Here is a 21323-nt window from a genome sequence, read left to right as displayed (position 1 = left end):
ACTGCGAACTCTGAATTTTGCAGCATATTTTCAAGAGGGTTATGTGCTATAAAAGATCAGGCCAGTAAAAACTCCTTTATATTTTTCTGGGTTTTAGCCTCAGTTACTTTGACACAAAGGCATCTGCTGTGATGCTTACACCTCTGATGAAGCCTCACGAGTGTCAGCACTGTTTTTATACCTAGATGGTTTACACCAAGTTTGTAATTGCAGAGAAATAGTCCGTTCACTTTGGGCATGTCATTTTCCAGCAGGAACCTCAGAAAAACCCCCGAGGCTTTACGGATTAAATAATAAGTCCAAGACTGTAACTGCTTTAGGATCCGTTTTCCTAATTTGGAAATAAATATATTTTATTTACAAGGTTTAGAGGGTTCTTTCAAAAGTACATATCCAAGATAAATTATCCTAATTATAATATTTCTGACTGAGTCAAAAACGGAATTGAATCGAACCGGGGCCTTGTGAATCAGAATTGAATCAGTTAAAAAAATCAGTGAAAATACCCAGCCCTAACAATCACTAGTGTGTGACATTCTGCTGATCCAGGCAGTTATAAGATAAAGACTTTTAGTGCCCATTCTGCCTCTCCACTAGAGGCAGAACATGACATCACTTGGCTGGTTGGTACTAACAGACTTGTTAGCCCAGTCTGTTGACAGGAAAAAGAGGACACCAAGACTAAAAAGCCATCTAATGGTAGCCGCTTTTGCACTTCTCTTTGCTGCAGCAATCAGTTTTATGTTTAAAAAAACCCCCACAAGTACATTCTGTCCACTTTTACGCTCTGTCTTTTAGGCAGTAAGTGCCTCCTCGTTGTTGGCTAGCTAAAATGAAACAGGAAAATCCACCTGTTAGCTGTAACGTTGGGGTTTGTAGAATACGTTCTGAATCAGGTACACTGACAAGTTGCATTTCAACACACTGATTTTTTTTTTCTTTTCTTGTCAGGTCAGGCGTACAGGCCGAGGAGCGCAATCACCTGATGTCTTCATGATGTGTCCTTCGGATGCTCATTGGGCAACATGTCTGACAATCCCCATTATATGAAACGCTGCCTTCAATTTGGAGACAGTACTAGGGCTCACTCCAAACAATGTTAGAACTTGTTTTTTTGAAACATCAAAGCCAATTTTCCATCAGTACCTACTCAGATCAACTCATAACGACTCAACTGGTTTTCCATTATATTTCAGTACTATCTTTTGTGCATGCTCGTCATCATAGCAACAGTGCCAAGCATCCTGTGACGTAATTAACATGCGACACGAATGCTACAACAAAGATGGACGCTGAGAAAACAATATACTTGGTGCTTGGTCTGTGTTTTGTTTTTGTTTTTTTGTCAGACTCGGGGAACATGACGTTGTTTTTGTTTAGCCATTTCCCTTGTTGCCGGGTTTCAAAAATAGTGGTTTTGACTTTCGTGAATGAGAAGCTCTCATGACTCATTGAGTGATGCTACTGACCAACCAATAGGTGGCATGCAATCTAATGACGTCACATTTTAGTACTTGCTCAGATCGCTTGGAACCCCAGCTGAGTAAATAGCAAAAAACTGGTAACTGGTAGCCCTAGTAGTACCTGGTACCAGTTACTAGGGCTGCTCGATTATGGCAAAATGATAATCACGATTATTTTCACTGAAATTGAGATCTCGATTATTTGACAATATTTATTTAACAATAACAATGTATTGAATAATGACTTTAAAGATTGTCAAAAAATAATATAAAATAGTGTGCAAATACTGATAACAGTGCAAATGTTTGCAATATAAAAAATAAATGAAAAATGTAAACATCTATGTTTAGTAAACTTTGCAGTGTTGCTCTGTGGTGCAGCTACGACACCGTAGCAAAGTTTACACACTATGTCTACTTGATCCACGTCTGACTCTGCGGACCCATAATGTTTCCACACCACTGAAGTTTTTTTTTACCTCTCTTTTCAACCAGCGGCAGTCACTCTCCTCTCCAGATAACTTCTGCTTAGCTTTCCGAGCTTCCCTCGGGTCCTCTTAATCAGCGGTCCCCAACAGCCGGGCCTCGGACCGGTACCGGTCCGTGAGTCGTTTGGTACCGGGCCGCGAGAGTTGAGGCTCAGGTGTGAAATGTATAGTTTTCAGGGTTTTTATCGGTTTTCAGTGTTATTTTGTTATCGTTTTTATCGTTTACTTGGTTTTCCTGGGTCTTTTCACGTGTGTTATGAATAAATCTTCTTTTTTTTCGGTACCGGTACTAGTTTTATTTTGTTGTATGTATCCACGACACCTTAAAGGCCGGTCCATGAAAATATTGTCGGGCATAAACCGGTCCGTGGCGCAAAAAAGGTTGGAGACCGCTGCTCTTAATTGTTGTGACACGTGTTCGAAATGCAGAGAGGTGCGCTCGATTTGCCACACGGAGCAGCGCGAGAGTAAAGTACGAGGGAGGGGCTAATAATTGGCTCAGTCATTTTTAATGATCGTTGAAAGCCCAGATCGTAATCGTGATTAAAATTCGATTAATTGAGCAGCCCTACCAGTTACTATGACCTAATTCTAAAATGACCGAATTAAGAATTCACACCCTTAAAACCCTTGTGTTTACATTCTGTAGTGCGCACAACAAGACATGCCTAGGCATGTCAGAGAACAAGAACCCAAAACCCCCGCAAAAAAAGAACTAAACCAAAACACTTAAGTTGAAAGCAAACCCTTTTTCACCACTTAAGGCAGAAGCAGGCTACAAATACACATAGGACTATGGTGGAGCAAATGGGTTGTCCAGAAGTTGTTATGGCTGCCTATACTGTGGTGTGTAAAAGTGTTTTGCCCACTTGCTGATTTCCTATTGTTGTATATGTCAGTCACACTTAAATGTTCAGATTATCAAAAAATGTAAACATTAGCTAAAGATAACAAAAGTAAACATGAAATTCGGTTTCTACATGAAGGTTTTTATTATTAAGGGGGAAAAATTCCAAACCTACATGGCCCTGTGTGAAAAAGTGATTGCTGCTAAATCCATTGCAATAATTGGGAATAAGTATCTTGGAGGGCTGTGGAGGAATTTTGACCCACTCATCTTTGCAGAATTGTTGTAATTCAGCCAAATTGGAGGATTTTTTAACAGGAACCACCTTTTTAAAGGTCATGCCACAGGAATTTCAATAAGATTCAATTCAGGACATTGATTGCCTGTTCCATAGTCTTCATTTTGTTTCTCTTAAGCCATTCAAAGGTGAACTTGCTGGTGTGTTTTAGATCATTGTATTGATGCAAAAGACAATTGTGCTTCATCTTGAGGTCATAAACACATGGCCAAACACTGTCCTCCAAGAGCAGAATTAGCAGTATCTTCCCAAAAGCCTTGGGGATCATAGAGATATTTCCTGGCAAAACTTATTCACCCCCCCCACGCACCTTCATTTAGAAATTTAATTTTGTGTTTACTTGTGTTATCAGTGTGTAACATTTACATTTGTTTGATGATCTGAAACGTTTAAGTGTGACAAACATAGAAATCAGGAAGAGAGTCAGAAAGGGGGAAAAATACTTTTTCACACTAGTCTATAAAACATTCAAAACTGAAAACATATTTCTAGTTTTAGTTATTTGACCGTATCTGTGCAGAGGTTTTAAAGGCCCAAGATGCTTTTGTTTTGTACAGCTCAAGTTGTTAAGCTGTTATTTTATACTTACTAAATACTAACACTACTAAATTTAAAAATTGTATCAATAACAATATTATTTCTGCTTAGCATCGTAAATATTGTTATCACAAACATTCTTGAAATATTGTGATGTAATTATGAGGCTATATCACCCAATCCCAATGAAATACTTGTGTAAAACCCCTTGAATTAAAATTGAAAATCTGTACTTCAACCACATTTTGATTTGATTAAAAATCTAATGTGATAGTGTACAGCGGCAAAACTTTCCAGAACTACTTGATTTAAAAAAATAAATAAAAAACAAAACAGAATTGCATTAACGCATCAGTGGTGGGCCGAATATCAGTATATGTATTATATTGCAAAGGGACTTGTATTGTGTGCTTTCTCATCCACAGCTCTATTCAGGTTTTACAAGAATGTATAAGTCAACTATTAATCAAATACTAACTCTATTTGGACGTTTTTTGGTTTTCCCTCTTTTGCTCTTCACACAGACCGTTTACTCGCATGCTAAAACGTGACTCGTGAGAAGAATATGGACTTCAAACACAAAAAGAAAGAAGAAACCTTTGAGTTCTGAAAATGTTAAGCCTACAAGGCTTCATATTCTTATTTCCCTATTATGAGAGTGTAACACACACTCAACACACTCAGCAGTAGCATAAAGAGCATCCAGCCAAATTAGGTCCAGTCCACTTGGATTTTTTTTTCTCTTCAGATTTAACACCACTCTTTATGTTTAAGGCTATTTGTTCTAAAGGTTTATCAATAAAACAAAAACACAGTAGCAGTGCTTCCTGACTAAAGGCTTATTTTCAAACACAAGGGATTTTTACAATTTACCTGCACTCAGCAAATCAGGCAGCACTACTACCAATAGAACTACAATAACTTACATCAATCTCTCCTTCATCAATTTCTCCATCATCCTCATCCTTCTTCTTGTCTCTGAAGGATTCCTGGCGTATCCTCTCCGGCCCTTTCGACCCATCTGTCCTCCTGGATTCGCTGTGTTTAGGAGATGGTGGAAGGATTGATTTTTTCTCCTTTTTACTGCTTTTGTCCTCGCTTTCCTCCTCATCTTCATCTCCCTCTACTTTTGTGTCTTCCTCATCGTCCTCCTCGTGTGTAGGGATGCCAGGCTCCTCTGGGACCTCCTCATCATAATCAAGCTCATGTTCGTCCAGTTCCCGGGAAACTGACACAGAGTCATCCTTCACTTCCCTTAGCGCAGCAGCTCTCCTTGTCTCTTCATCTCTTATTCTTCCATCCTCTTCATCTTTGTTTTTGTAATCCTCCTCTTGATCATCCACTTCAGCTACCTCACATTCTGCAGAGGCAGCTTTTATGTAGTCATCATATCCTTCCTTCCAGTCTTCTCCATCTTTTCCAGCACTAAGGCTCTTGACATGTTCTGGCTCAGAGTCTGGGGATAATGGAGTGCTAACAACTCTCTCCTCATCCTCCTTTCTTTCCCTCTCCTCCGCCACCTGAGGACTGTCTTCATTCCCCTCCATAAGCACAATGCTCTCATCATCCTGTCCCAACTCTCCCATTTCTCCAAAAGGTTCCTCATCCTCTGGCTCCGACACAAAGTCAGGCACCACCTCATCCTCCTCTTCCTCTAATTCCACATGTTTTCCATGGCTTTCCAGCATTTCTATGTCCCCTTCTTCATTGAGGATCTCGCTGTCTGAAATGACCCTGTCCTCCTCTTCATTAGGAGACTCCAGCAACTCACTGTCAGAAAGACCCTTCTCCTCCTCCTCAGGAGACTGAGGGGACTGGGTAGGGCTTTCAGGAGTATCCATGTGAATCCACTCTGGTGCAAAACAAAAACAAAAAAAGCAATCTGCCAAAAAAAGAAAGAAAAGACAACTGTATGTCACCAGTAATCTGATAGCAATTAAATACTGTTTAATGTAATGCTACGTGCCTTTTGTTAATCGATTTAAAAACAGTCAATTAAAAACAGTCACAATTAACCAATAAAATGTCTATAATCACAAATTAAATTTAAAATGATGCACCACAAAAATATGTTAATTCCGCTACCCACTGAAAGAAAAATGGCACAGTTAACTTTTATAGTAACATATAACTGTCATACACCATAACGTTAAATACTTGTTTTTGTTCATTTGGTGATAGCTGACACAAAGAACGGAAAAGAACCGATTTCTATTAACTTTGATAACACCGTTCCTGAGATTAAGACGTAGCTATATGTTGATCACAGCAGTATATGTTTTATATGAAATTAGTTTCCGGCGCTGCTAATTCACCAGCAAAGTAAACGTTAGCTATAACAAGCTAACTAACAACCACCATTTAGTTTTAGGTGTATATAAGTCTCCATATAGCTCCATGGTACAACTACATGTGTATACATAATTAGATAACATGCTCAAGTTTATAAAGACTACAGGTTTCCCTGTAGCATAATGTCACTGGTAACACTTACAATGGCTGGGTCGCGCTAGTTCGCAACAAGGCCCATAACTTGGCGGTGCGAAGACAAAGCTAATAACGAGTAAAGTGTCCCCAACCTATGGATAGTTTTCTTCAGCGATTATAAACGCTTGGCTTAACCGTACAAATAAGTGGACACTACCGGTTTAGTACGAAGCGTTCGCACCAGTACACTTGGCCGTCTTACGGTTAACAATGTAGCCTCCCCTGAAGCTAAGCTAAAAGAGCAAGTACACTGTGCTAGGAGCTAACAACACATTTTTAATCACCTTGCCGACACGAAGCTCTATAAAGACCACGCCTCTACCTTTTCAGCTGCACTCTCTCGCGGATATAACTTTTTACAGTCTGCAATAAATATTAGACGGTTTTATTTTTAGCCGCTGTAGCGATGAAAATAAAACACCCTGCACGGCACAGCGAGAGCGGCCATTACCTCAACGTCATCAAAATACGACAACCGTGTGGTTGGAACCGCGCTGAAAGCTAATCAGGGCAGATCTGAGATCAGTATGGTCCAACGTTGACAGGAGAATATCTGTAATATTTTAACAATGTTGTTAGACATACATGATTTTTAACCAGTTACTTAGAAATAATGGAAGACATTTTTGGGGAGCAGTTACGTCGTTCCATGTAAGTATTATTTTTGATTAATGTTTTCTCTTCAATTCACTTGGTGAACTCTCATCTCTGTTGACAATAACTGTAATATGGATACAATGTTTTACCACTAATTCTTTTTGAATTAACTATTTGAGTTAACTCGTCTAATTTCATTTATTTCAGTTCTCCATATCCAAAGACTTTTTTAAACCTTTGTTTAGTTCACTAAAGAACAACAAAGTAATCATCAGAATCAGAATCGTGTTTATTGGCCAAGTATATGTCCAGACACATACAGGGAATTTGGTTCCGGTAGATGGTGGCTCTCAAACACAGCAATGTAAATCACACACACACACACACACACACACACACACACACACACACACACACACACACACACACACACGTGTCTATATATACACATTACACATACATACACAAAGCTCTGTAAACCAACTATAAATAACTAATCTAACCTTATATACATAAAATACAGAAATGAATGAGGTGGAATGAATACTACAAAATGTACATAAGGTGCAGCTGCAGTCTGGCAGTGGGAGCAGTGTGACAGGTCAACTGTTAAGAAGGGAGATGGCGAGGGGAAAGAAACTTCCTGTGTCGGGTGGTCCTGGTCTGCAGGCTTCTGTACCGTCTGCCAGAGGGCAGCAGATCAAAAAGTCTGTGTCCAGGGTGTGAGGGGTCTGTGATGATTTTCCCTGCCCGTTTCCTGGTTCTTGAGAGGTACAGATCCTGGATGGAGGGCAGGGGCGTGCCGATGATCCTTTCTGCTGCCCGTACAGTCCGCTGCAGTCTGCTCCTGTCCTGTTTAGTGGCTGCACCATACCAGACTGTGATGGAGGAACACAGGACAGACTCAATGACCGCAGTGTAGAACTGGATCAGCAGCTCCTGTGGAAGACTGTACTTCCCCAGTTGTCTCAGGAAGTACATCCTCTGCTGGGTCTTTTTGAGGATGGAGTTGATGTTGGTCTCCCACTTCAGGTCCTGGGAGATGGTTGTACCCAGGAACTTGAAGGTCTTCACAGTCGACACAGGGCTGTCTGATATGGTGAGGGGGAGCAGAGTTGAGGGATGTCTCCTGAAGTCCACTGTCATCTCTACAGTCTTAAGAGTGTTCAGCTCCAGATTGTGCTGACTGCACCAGAGTACCAGCCGCTCAACTTCCTGCCGGTATGCAGACTCATCACCATCTTGAATGAGGCCAATGACAGTGGTGTCATCTGCAAACTTTAGGAGTTTGACAGCCGAGTTCTTGGAGGTGCAGTCGTTAGTGTAGAGGGAGAACAGTAGTGGTGAGAGGACACATCCTTGAGGGGCACCAATACTGAGGGACCGGGTTTCAGAGGTGATCTCCCCCAGCCTCACTTGTTGCTTTCTGTCTGTCAGGAAGCTGGTGATCCACTGACAGGTAGCTGGTGACACGCTGAGCTGGGAGAGTTTGGAGGAAAGAAGTTCAGGCACGATGGTGTTAAAAGCCGAACTAAAGTCCACAAACAGGACCCTGGCATAAGTTCCTGGGCGGTCAAGGTGTTGCAGGATGTAATGCAGCCCCATGTTCACTGCATCATCCACCGACCTGTTTGCCCGGTAGGCAAACTGCAGAGGGTCCAGCTGGTGGCCTGTAATGTCTTTCAGATGGGCTAACACCAGTCGTTCGAAGGATTTCATGACCACAGACGTGTCATATCAGTATTATGACCAGTGACTATATAAAAGTAGATTTTCGTCAATGATGTTGATTGTTGCAGTTAATAAACTTTTTAACATAATTCTTGATCATTGTTATTTATTTATTTATTTCTTTTTTGCCTTGAAAACAGTAGCTCACATTAAGCTCACAGCAAGTTGAGTGGCTGAGTGAAAAACTTAATGCTTAATACTGGTGGCAGCCAGTGCTATCCCTCAGCCCCCTAGTAGATGCACTTGTGGCATAAATTTGAAAATCTTAAATAAGTCTTAAATGAGTTGCTGTTTTCAATAGGCAAACCAATATAAACTGTCTAAACAAGAAAGGCCACTTTGTTTGAGCTAACTAATCGTTTGTAGATTATAAAAAAATTATTTGCTTTTAGTTTGATTAAACTTAAAATGTCTGTTTATTTCCAGAAACGTCTAACTTGAAAAATTCTTGCCCATAATGAAACCAATCCTTATTTCTTCATATTTTGTTAGTAATATAGAAAATGAGCACAGTAATGTGTAAACATGAATACGGTGTAACTAGGCGGCACCAGAGTTACTACGGGAGAGGCTCAGAGTACAAGGCAAGTACAGCAGGAGTCTCCACCACATCACTTGCGAACAGGGCCTTTTTCAGTAGCTTGCCAAAGGGATCAATAACAAAAGTGGTCAAGAAAATAACAAATATAATTTGTAGATTGGTGAAACTGGCCAAGCTTTCCATCCAATTAAAATTAAATATACCCCTACCCCTCTTGAGATAAAACAATTATTTGTCAACTAGCTGTCAATCAAAAGTTTGTGCCGTCAGCAATTGAAGCGGTTAGACGCCGTATGGAGGTAGCAGGCAGACGAGGTGCCAGGCTTTTAGCAACAATGATAGCAGCAGAGTTTGGTTATGCTAGTAAGAGGGAAAAAAATATGTTCTTGAGGAGTGGGAAACAACTTGTTTTTTTTTCCACAAATGTGTGCGTATGTGTGTTTGACCTGTGGCACAAACCTTGGTGTCTCTAAAAAATGCAACACGGAGCAGCATTTCACCAAAGTTCACAGCAACCTTTCCCAGGACTTTGTAGTGGGAAGCAACCTCTGCAAAAAAAAGGTAAAAGAATTGAAAACTATCCTCCAAAAACAACCATCTAAACAGACAAAGAACGCTAGCGCATCAACCGAGGCATCATTTAAAGTGGTGCACATCCTCACCAAGCACAAAAAACCCTTCATCAATGTCGAGATCATTAAAGAGGCAATGGCAGAATCATTGAGAAAATAAGACTGAGATTCTTTCTGCTATCGCTAATGTTCAGCTTGGCTTGAACACAGTCAGCAGATGCAGAGAGAAAGCTAGATTTGGACCTGCACAGGTGCTCCTGGTATTTACTTCAGTCTGATGAGTCTGTGGACTACAGTAATATGGCACAGCTAGCTGTGCACACATGGTGATGACTTTTCTACAAAGGAGGAATTTTTGACGTTGCTGCCACTGAAAACCAAGGAAGTTGGCATTTACAATGCAATGAAGCGGTACTTGTTGGGGGGGGAAAAATCCATTGAAAAACTGGTTTCTATAACAACTGATGGAGTAGCAGAGGTGACAGGACCTCACTCCAGATTTATTGCACATGGCAAAGTGCACCCAAACTTTGCTAAATGTTCGAACTATCACTGCATCATTCATCAGCAGGCATGACGTCACATCCGGATGGCCCGGATTGCAGCCGTTCGAAGACCAGATATAACGTTTCAGAACAAATACTCCAGCTCATATGTTAGTCTGCTCCAAGCATTTCCACTAAGGTAAGTCTTCTGTTGTAGTTATTACGTAATTTATCATAACATAATTGTTGATGTAGGTTACAAATAAGTATTATATTGACTTGAATAGAGATCAATGACTGTTTTCCACAGTCATTGATAGAGATTGACAGACCACGTGAATTTCGCGCGTTGCATTGTGGGTACTAGAGGCAACAAAATCAAAGCACTGCATCAAGCGCTAGTATTTCCAGCTTTGGTAATCATTAATTCTGCGGTTTTAATCCCTACTTGCATTTTATTTGCCCCCAAAACAGTTATGTACAAAACGACGGAGAACACGGCAGGTCCGTACGAAGACAGACTTGACGAAAAGGCAAAAAAAGAGGACAAAGAAAAAAATCAAAGGAGTAAAAGGGTGAGACCCATTTGTGCAAAAGTCACATGGAAGTCCGGTGTTGAGCAGACATAAGCTTTTTTTTTTTCTTATTGGGTGAGATCGAGGCTTTCATGACAATGAGAGGAGAGGATAACATACTACTAAGAGATGCTGAGTGGGTGATCTGGCCAAAAATCCGGATCAAGAAATTAAAAAGCTGAACCAGCAGTTGCAAGGTAGACACAAAAAAGTGTGTGAAATGATCGGTGCTGTGAAGGCATTCACAGCAGGTGCAGCAGCCACTATTTTGTGGTCCATCCCTTGAGGAACTACTCTCTTGTTTATACTCCTCCTGTTTTGCCTGTGTTGTTTTGCCACAGTTACTTCTTGCCCGCGTGTCTTGCTACTTTACCTGCATCATTTGTTTATTTCTACTAGCTTGTTTAGTGATTTGCTCCAAAGGCCACAGAAGGTGCCAAATGGGAATTCCTTTATGTTGTGTTTGAGCTAGGATTACCTGTTATAACAACAGTCACTGGCACAGCCGACAGTTCACCAGTTGAGTGTGTATATGTGGGCGACCGTGGCTCAGGGGGTTGGGAATCGCATCTGTAACCGGAAGGGCGCCGGTTCAATCCCTGGGCTCTCTGTCCTGGTCGTTGTGTCCCTGGGCAGGACACTTTACCCTACTTGCCTACTGGTGTTGGCCAGAGGGGCCGATGGCGCGATATGGCAGCCTCGCTTCTGTCAGTCTGCCCCAGGGCAGCTGTGGCTACAACCGTAGCTGCCTCCACCAGTGTGTGAATGTGAGAGTGAATGAATAGTGGCATTGTAAAGCGCTTTGGGTGCCTTGAAAAGCGCTATATGAATCCAATCCATTATTATTATATGACTATTTGGCTTGTGTATTTTAGCGTGTGTGTGTGTGTAAGACATTTTAACACTGTATGCCTGGAGTGGATTTTAGTAGTTTTTCTTGTATGAGTCTGATGTCAATTCTGCCATGGTCTGCCATTCTGGACTATGGTCAATGAGCCACAGGTGTCCTCCTTACAAACCCAGTGTGTTCCCCGGAGGCTTCCATTAGGGGGTGCACTATCACAGCTTCCCAGTCTTTTTATTTTTATTGCCCACTGCCAGTTTCTGTCTCATCTTTTCATTCTTCGTTTCTTTTGTTCTCTCCATGTGTTTGAGGCGCTGTATTTACCTTTTCCAGTGGTAGTCATCCTTGGTGCCTGTCAGTAGTGGGAAGTAAAAAGTACTTTACTACTGTACTTGAGTAGAATTTTCAGGTATTTGTACTTTGTTTTACTATTTATTTTTCTGACAACTTTTACATTACTCCACTACCTACATTTTTACACAAATGTAAAAATGTACAGCAGGCAAAGAGGGAGCTGCAGGGAGGGTTTAGTGGTGTGCTGTCAGAGAGGCAGCCAAAATGGCTGATCTCCATCGTATAATCATAGGATGAAGAGACCACACAAGAGAGCTGTGTGGTGTGTTGAGCTGGAAGAAGCAGCTGGAAAGCTGTGTGAACTAAAAGTGAAAAGCATTTGTAAATAGCTATTCATGTGCATTGGGTACATTGATTACAATATTTTTACCTAACAACATATAGACATTAAAAAATTTTAAAATTTGGAGACATCAATAAATGACAGCAGCTGATCTGTTTTTCTTCCTCACACAAGACGACTGACTGCATTACCGAAATTATTATACCTACCACTAGAGGGAGCCAGAGCATCAAGTCAAATCAAGGGGCTTTAATGTCATTTTAACGATATACAGTACACAGTGAAATGAGACAGAGTTCCTCCAAGACCATGGAGAAACATATAACAGAAAATACACACAGGACTACATAAAGTGCAAGTGTGCAAAAATCAATGCAACACCAGAGAGAACGATACAGACACAACAACACACAAAAATTTCAGGTCGATCGAACCTCTGTTTTCATTTTTAAATGAGTGATGAAAAAGTAAAAACAGCTTCTTCATTGGGCATTAGCTTCAGTTGTGAACCAGTCCAGAACATTCTTCTTGTTCTCTTCAACCCATTTAATGTTAGCGATGGTTCTCTCAATGGATTGATCCAGTGCTAAGGTCCCAGAGCCAAAACCAACATCGGAATTGTCAGCCTTGAACTGCTTCAGCTGATGCAACAGACACAATGTAAATCAGGGGAGTAGTTTTAAAGAAATACATATACTGAAAATACATGGCTTTGTTCATATCACTCATCTCTTTTGTTATATTACAATTATGTTTTTTTCAACATTTTAATAATGAGACATGTTGTTTGTCATTCATAAAATGCTACAAACACTCAAACCTTTTGTTATTGTTATTGGATGAATGTTCCTCTTGCACACAGTCACTGCAACTTTTTATAAACTGACCAAATATTGCAGCTTGGTTATGGCACAAGACTGCACTGCTTGCATGTTGATGTTAAAGTTGTCATAGTCCTGAGTCTCAGGCCAAGTATTTTTGAGTTTTGTTCTGGACTTCTGATTCTCTCTTTGGACATTTGAGATAAATCATATTCAGGGTTTTGTGTACTGATTTCCTATTACTTGTTTATCTGTTTTTATTCATATTTCTTGGTTTCTTGTTTGATTATGTTAGTTCCTTTTGGTGCCCTGTCTGTCACCTCTGTGTCCTGTCCTCAGTGTCCATCCATCCAATCATTCGTTTCCGCTTATCGTTTTATATTGTTTGTTTTATCTTTTATGACTTGTTATCTTACGTGCAGTACTTTGTGATTCTGTATAAAGAGGTGCTATATAAATAAAATTTTATTTATTTATTTTTGTTTTCAAGGTTGCGGGGGGAGCTGGAGCCTATCCCAGTTATCTTAGGGCGAGAGGCAGGGTACACCCTGAACAGGTTGCCAGTCTGTCGCAGGGCTAACACACAGACAGAGACAACCAATTGCAGTCCCATTCACTCACCCATTCACACCTATGGGCAATTTAGTGTTTCCAATTAACCTGTCCCCACTAACTCAGTGTCTCCTGTGGTAATCACAGTGGTTGTCTCCATGTTTGTATCCCTTTGTGTCTCCCCAGTCACTCATGTCTCTGTGTAGCTCCGGTCTCTTTGTCAAGTTCATGCGTCTTAATCTGGGTCTCAGTGTGTGTTACTTCCTGTTTTATTTTCTTAGACCTCTCTCTTGTGTGTATCATGTTCAGTTTTGGATCCCTTGTCTTGTTAGTTCTATTCTTCACAGCTGTGCTTCCTGGTGTGTCCACTCTGTGTATATATTCTCTGTATCTGTGTCCTTTGTTGTGTCAACCTCTGTCAGTCTGTTTCTATGAGTCAGTCCAGACTAGTGATGAAGCGTCATGAAGCCTTGAATTGAAGATTACCAATAGTCAAGGCTTCACATTGGCTCTCTCTGGTCAGATCTTTTATTGCAATTTTAACTTTGTGTAACATTTAACTTTGACTTTTTTAGCTGTTGTCTGCCTTGCAACAGTCTGAGCATGGAAATAATCATTACCAAGAATAGAAATAAAAACATGAATGAGTGTGTGTTGTTCGTTTATTCATCTAATCTGTTTTTGGTTATGGTGTGATAATAGAAGTCTATCAATGCCCCCAAAAGTGGATTCTGGTCATCTGGACATAGTGTGTTCAGTGGGAGAAAGGTTTCCTCACTCATCCAAGTGACTTCTTCAGTCTCAGCTGACTGCAGGACTGTAATCAGCCATCTTACTTTCTGTATGCTCATACTGACATACACTCTTATTTTACTTACCTGCATTATTGAGCATGCATAAAGACGTTTTAACCCACTTTGGCAAGGACTGCCTAAAGCTTGTACGTCAGTATGAGCAAATGGCATGTAAGATGGCTGATTTCAGGAACCACCTGAGATTCAATCTCAGATGTTGATAAAAGAGGATTACTCCTGAAAGTCTGCAAATGAGCTCTTCTTCTGTCTCAGCAATGACAAGCCCCCAGCATCCAACATCAGCATGGAGGAGAGGAAGGTACTCACATCATTTAGTAATGACAACAATATTATCATCCTTCCGGCAGACAAGGGTAGGTGCAAAACCAGAAAGAGTAGCATGAGAAAATTTTGTCACTGGTCAGTGATGAAAATACTTATGAGCCCCTTATGAGGTTTGATTCTCATCATCCACTAGAGCAGACCTTCCCAAAGTGTAGGGCCCGCCCCCTAGGGCGGGGCTCCCACACAAACACAAAGCAGGGGATGAAGCATCGCTGAATATGTTTCCAAACCAACTTCATTCTGAGCCAAAGACTAGAAAATATGGTGAAGCATATCTTCCCTTTGGCTTCACCTGTGTAAAGTGTGCATGTTAGTCCCCATAGGGAAATAGTTCCTCTGCATTTAACCCATTCACCCAGTGGGCAGCCGCCAGTGCAGCGCCCGGGGAGCAGTGTGTAGGGACGGTACCTTGCTCAGGGGTACCTCAGGGTAGCCGTTCAGTGGAGTCGAACCCCCGACCTTCCGATCATGGGGCCACCACTCTACCTACTGAGCTATCCCTGCCCTGATAAGTGCCGAGGTAGGTCTCCCCTGCAAAATTGGTTTTCCCTTCGTCGGGAGCAGCGCTGGGGGACAAACAGTATCCCACATTCTTGATTTTTAGTTCATTACTTGTTGTAATGACTAACTACTCCTGACATTTTGGAGATGTTAGCTCTTTATACAGTAAAGTTACAGCTGGATACAAATAATATCAGGCTGATCCTGCCACGATTTGTTCCCCCTTAAAATCACGGACAAACAGTATCCCATAGCTGTTTATGTTTTTAAACCAATTTCCACAGAGAGGCATTTTTTGAAAAATGTATTGATAGCAATGTTGAATATTATTACACAGGAAAAAACACAACTACATGTAAAATAATCACACTGTGACGCCTCTGCCTTTCTAAATGGAGGGACAGTAACTGCGTGTTTATATGTAAGCGTGTAAAACCTGAAGATAGAGACAAAATACCGTCACTGTTAATCTGACTATCTGCCATTCTGCAGTTCATCTCATGTAAACAATAACTTGGCGCACAGCGTGACGTGAAAAAAGGCACATACCTTTGACGTTGCGTGACAAACTCTGTATTCCTTGTCCACACGTAAACGCAAAAAATGAGTTTTAAAAAAGTCTCAGTTTTCGGTGATTCGAAACGCCGTTTACATGTGGACGAAAGGTCAGAACGCATAGAAAGAGCTGCGTTTTTTTTTTTTTAAATACCTGTGTAGGTGTGGACATAGCATAAAAGAGTTAGTAGTTTATTTTCTTACTACCTGTAACTTATTGCAGATTACTTGTATTTACTTAATTGTTTACTAAATGTTTGAGGTGTGAAATAAATTGCAATGGAGCAAAATATGGGTGTGTGTGGTTAAAGGGAGGACGCAAACATTTTTCTTGTAAAACAAATGGGGGCCTAGCAAAAAAAGTTTGGGAACCACTGCACTAGAGCATAAACTGGGTGTCATCAGGACTCTATAACATAGAGCAAACACCAACCCCGCAGACACAGTGGCCAGGGAAGCAGAAGAACATCACATCAAGAAGGCCCTGAGTAAATGTGGTTATCCCAGCTGGACTTTTATCAAAGCTGGGAAGGCGCCTAAAGAAAGCTCCAGCTGATCCAGGAGAGAAGGACAACCGCTGCCTAAGCGAAAACCCGTAGTGATTTCTTATGTCTCAGGAGTATCGCAACAGTTGAAATGCATTTTTTAAACACTGCGTCTCGTTGGCTTTTAAACCCCAAAATATGCTGCGCCAAAAATTCGTCCATCCCAAGGATCGGGTCCCCCAACACAAACAGAGTAATGTAGTGTACTGTACACTGTTAGGGGCCAGGAGGATTGCCAGTATCTATACATCGGGGAAACCAAACAACATCTGGCGAAGCGGATGGCACAACACAGAAGAGCTACCTCATCAGGCCAGGACTCTGCAGTCTATTCACACCTACAGGCCAGTGGACACTCTTTCAATGATGACGATGTACACATCCTGGACAGGGAGGAACGCTGGTTTGAGCGCGGAGTCAAGGAGGCCATTTACGTGAAAAGTGAAACACCATCTCTGAATTGCGGAGGGGATCTAAGGGTCCATCTTTCACCATCTTACAATGCTGTGATTGAAGGCATCCCCAACTCTCTGTGAATGGTACTCATGTCCATTGATCATTGGTCTTTGGTCAATGGCCCATTGTTTCCTCAGTGGTGCTAGTTTCAGTCATCAAATGACATCTTCTATAACCGAAAATCCTCGCTCCATCTCTTTCTGGAATATTAGCAAAATTAACCCTGATACCCTTTCTACTGCCTTCTCTGGGTGTTTGCATTTTAATAACCTGCTCAGCCTAGAGGATTTGGTTTTCTATTATAACCACAGTCTCAATAATATTTTAAACTCTGTTGCTCCACTAAAAACCAGATCTGTATCATTTTCCCCCTCAGCACCCTGGTTTGCATCTGAACTCAGGCGTCTGAAAGCAAAAGGTCGACAGCTTGAATGTCTCTATAAGAAAACTGCATTATAAGGACTGTATTAGTTAGTCGTCTCCGTCCTTTTCTCTCCCCACATGCCACTGCCTTTCTTGTTCATAGCCTGGTCACTTCCCGGATCGATTACTGCAACTCTCTTCTTTTTGGTCAAAAATTGATCCATAAGCTTCAACGTGTCCAGGACTCTGCTGCCCGTATTATCATCAGGACCCCTTCCGTGCACCACCTCACCCCTGCTCTGCAGCAGCTTCATTGGCTTCCGGTTAAATACCGCATCAATTTCAAGATACTTTTTTACACATTCAAGGCTATCCATCATCTCTCGCCTTCATACCTCTCTGACCTGGTTCAGATCACCATTCCTTCTCTGTGTCTCAGATCCTCCTCCTCTCTTTCTCTGTCCATCCCTTCTCCCCGGCTAGCCACCATGGGGCACAGGGCTTTCTGTTGCTCTGCCCCCTATCTTTTGAACTCCCTTCCTCCTGAGATAAGAAACATCTCTTCCCTCCCTCATTTTAAGTCCAGACTCAAAACTCGCCTGTTCACAATGACCTATTCCACATAAAACTTTCCATCCTGGAATTATTATTATTATTATTATTATTATTATTATTATTATTATTATTATCATCAATGGGTTAATAAATGTGGATATTTCAGAGTTTAACATCATATAAGCTAAGTAGCAGAGTTTCTTAGTTCCAACTATCACATATCTATCTGATTTATGAGTGGAGACTGGTGTCTGCTGTATTTTGAAATTTGTCTTCACTCACTGGTCCACGTGTCCATCAGGAACTTTGCTCCTGTTGTTTGTAATTTGTTTGTAGTATTCAAACAGAGGGGAGACTTTTTTTCTGAGATATTACTGAAAGCAACAAAGACAACTCAGAAAATGTGACAACCTATTTGTGTTTTGTTTCTTATACTTCATGATACTATTAATTAATATCTGCTAGGTAAGTATTTAAACCCACAGCCTACCAACACCAAAATACACGGACTACTGACCAGGATGCCTGGGGACCCCGATAATCCAGAAAAATAGATTGATAGGATTATTGCAGTTATAATAAATCTGCATTAAAATAAAATACAAGTTTCATTCTTTGATGCAACTTGCAGATTTTATCCAAAGTATACTATTACATAACAGCTTGTTATCTGATTCTGAACCATCTGATTCTGGTATTCAATTCAATAATTTCAAGAAAATATTGTTTGTATTGATCTTTAGATGATTAAACCATACTGAGGTCATATTGATCCCATATAAAAAAAAAAAGCTGAAATAAACAAAATGGTAAATGGACTGGTTCTAATAAAGTGGTTTCATACTCTACCTCAGCACTCAAAGCACTTTATACAACTTAACTCATTCATAAAAGCACTTTTTCTATGCCTTTTCTATGTAAGTGCTTTCTATCTAATATTCACATACTCGAATGAATGCAGTGGAGAGCAACTTGGGGTTAGTACCTTGCCCAGGAATATTTGGCATGCAAACTGGCAAGGGATCAAACCACCAACCCAACTAGATGACCTGCTCTACTTTATTTAGAGCCTGTTGATGGCTAACTAATCAGACATAGTTGTGTCAGACAAGCAGAAATGGCTGTAGTGATAGATGTAGCTATTCCAAATGATAGCAACATCAGGAAAAAAGAACACGAGAAGCTCAAGAAATAGCACGGGCTGAGAGAATGTGGAAGGCAAAAGCAACAGTGGTCTCCATGGTGATGGACTGAGGGAAGTGTCCCTCACATATATCAAACATTCCCTTTAGAAAAGACAATTATTCATGTCTTCTCCATTTGCGGGTAATGGCTCTCCCAGTGATTCACTGGAGTCCCAAAGCCTTAGAAACGGTTTTGTAACTCTTTCTAGAGTAACAAAGTCGGATGCAAATGACATCTGACTTTGTTCTTGAGTCTTTTAGAATCACCTGTTGCTTTTTGCTAAAGTGAAAAGCGTTCGTAAATAACCACTCACGTGCAATGCAAGGGTGTGTGCACTGAGTATTTTTATTACAAGATCTTTACCCAACTCCATATAGACAGTTAAATGTTTTGTTTTTTTAATTTGGAGACATCAGTAAATGATAGCGGCTAAGTGTGGTCAAGTCCTAAAGCATTGCCTAAGAGTTTTGCATAGACCCGTTTTTCTTCCTCACACAAAGCGACTGATTGCACTACCAAAATTACAATACCTACCTTTAGAGAGAGCCAGAGCATCAAATACAGTCAAATCAAATGGCTTGTCACTGTCACTTCAACCATACAGTACACCAGGGGTGTCAAACTCAGTTGGAGGGGGGGCCAAAATTCAAGGCACACTTTAGGTCACGGGCCAAACAAGATAAACATTTTTGAACACACTAAAACAAGGTTTTTTAAACATAAATATGAATAAAAACAGACAGGAATATTATTCCAGAATAAATACAATTAAAAAAATAAACTTTAACTTTAAATATTTTGCTCTCCATAAAAATATATCTTTTCAAAATTATGCAAGTTAGAAATATAAACATGCTGCCAAAAACCCCAGAAAAAATAAATGAAAGCATACACAAGGTTCGAGCCGCATGTAGATGGAGCCAAGTGCCCCAACTTTGTTCAACATTAGTTGGCAACAGGGAAAGTGAGGCAAGTTGCGCTGGTGCATTTGTGACAGCTTCACTTGAAATGCCTTCACCGCATCATACATGCCATGTCCATGAACTGACAGGTTTCCTTGCTGAGCTCAAAAATTATATTGAGAACTTTTCCCCAACTCAGCCAACAGACCTCTGTATGATAAGGAATGTCGGCAAACTCTGAATCTATTTCCCACATAAAAGACTGAAATTGAAGGTGATTTAAAACTTTTAGCTCAGATAAAATGTATGGTCTGCGTTATGGTGATCATTACATGCTCGATTTTTAAGACTTTACCACACTGCGTTTCCTGATGTGTGATGCAGTGATCTGCTGTTAATTCACCTGCATCTTTACTAGATCCTACATCCTACACAACACCAGCGCTCCATCTGTTGTCCCAGGGCAGTTTCATGTCGGTTACACTTTGAAATACGTTTTCAAAAATGTCTTTTCCTGTCGTTGTCCTGCGCATCGATTTAATTTCCAATATTTCCTCTCCACGGATGAAGATGGTCAGCTGTGCAATGTCCATCATGTCTGTACTTTCATCCATAGCAACAATTTAATGTATTTCTCCTCAAACTCACATTTGCCAAAATCTCCGTTTTGTCTGGACACAAGACGTCGCACACCTTCATCGTGCAGCTCTTCAGAAACGCTCCCTCGGTAAATAGCCGGGCTGATTTGGTTATCTCCTCTGCTACAATAAAACTTGCTTTCACAACCAGTAGCGGTTTTAGATACGGGCGACACGGGGGGTTGCCCGGGGCGGCATCGTGGAGGGGGGCGGCATCACGGGCATCGGCAAAAAAAAAAAAAAAAAAATGCTTGTACTCATGCTGGCCCGACGTCAGCCAGCGCATATTGGGAATGGCATAGGCACCGATCGGCTTTCTATCGCCCATTTGCTGGGAGTAAGGGCGCCCTTCGTTTGCCAGGTGCGCCTGCTGCTTGCGGCGCAGAGAGGAGAGGGCGGGGCGGCGGGGGATTCTCTGACCGGCTGGAGCAGCATCTAATAACCAACTCGCAAAGTAACACAAAATAAAAAGAAACCAACAAACACGAAAACACCAGACATTATGAGACAGACTTATAATTTGCACCGATGTTTTTTCGAAATTCTATACACGAAAAGTGAGCGCGAGAGCCCTCGGTGCGCCTGCTGCTGAAGTCAAAGTAAACTTTATTGTCATCTCCGCTACATACAGTCCAGTATATAGAGCAGGGGTCCCCAATCCCAGTCCACGAGGGCCGGTGTCCCTGCATGGTTTAGATGTGTCCTTGATCCATCACAGCTGATTTAAATGGATAAATTACCTTCTCAACGTGTCTTCAGTTCTCCAGAGGCCTGGTAATGAACTAATCATGTGATTCAGGTGTGTTGACCCAGGGTGAGATCTAAAACCTGCAGGGACACCGGCCCTCGTGGACTGGGATTGGGGACCCCTGATATAGAGAGACGGACGACAAGGCTCCAGTTACAGCAGTGCAAGCAAACAAAAAATATATGTAAGAAGAGTAAGAAAATAAATATACACTTTAGGACCAGGGGTAAAGGGATCAATAACAATTTAAAATTTACAGTT

General features: G+C 41.2%; 1 protein-coding gene across 1 annotated transcript in view; it reads right to left on the bottom strand.

Annotated features, from left to right (window-relative positions):
- The window catches only part of zc3h18 (zinc finger CCCH-type containing 18), a 59519-nt gene extending 52954 nt beyond the window's left edge, over nucleotides 1-6565 (bottom strand). The window contains exons 1-2 of the mRNA XM_085283196.1: nucleotides 6128-6565; nucleotides 4560-5515 (exon numbers count right to left, since the gene is read on the bottom strand). Coding sequence (XP_085139322.1) covers nucleotides 4560-5474 — 915 coding nt within the window. The 5' untranslated portion in view covers nucleotides 5475-5515; nucleotides 6128-6565. The remainder of the gene's footprint in view (nucleotides 1-4559; nucleotides 5516-6127) is intronic.
- Between the last annotated feature and the right edge of the window lie 14758 nt (nucleotides 6566-21323).

Source organism: Mchenga conophoros, linkage group LG7, assembly GCF_057382185.1.
Source record: "Mchenga conophoros isolate Kocher_MC1m ecotype Shallow Benthic linkage group LG7, M_conophoros_male_GT1.1, whole genome shotgun sequence".
Lineage (NCBI taxonomy): Eukaryota > Metazoa > Chordata > Actinopteri > Cichliformes > Cichlidae > Mchenga > Mchenga conophoros.
The sequence above is the reverse complement of the archived record's forward strand: the minus strand, read 5'-3'. Positions and strand labels throughout refer to the sequence as shown.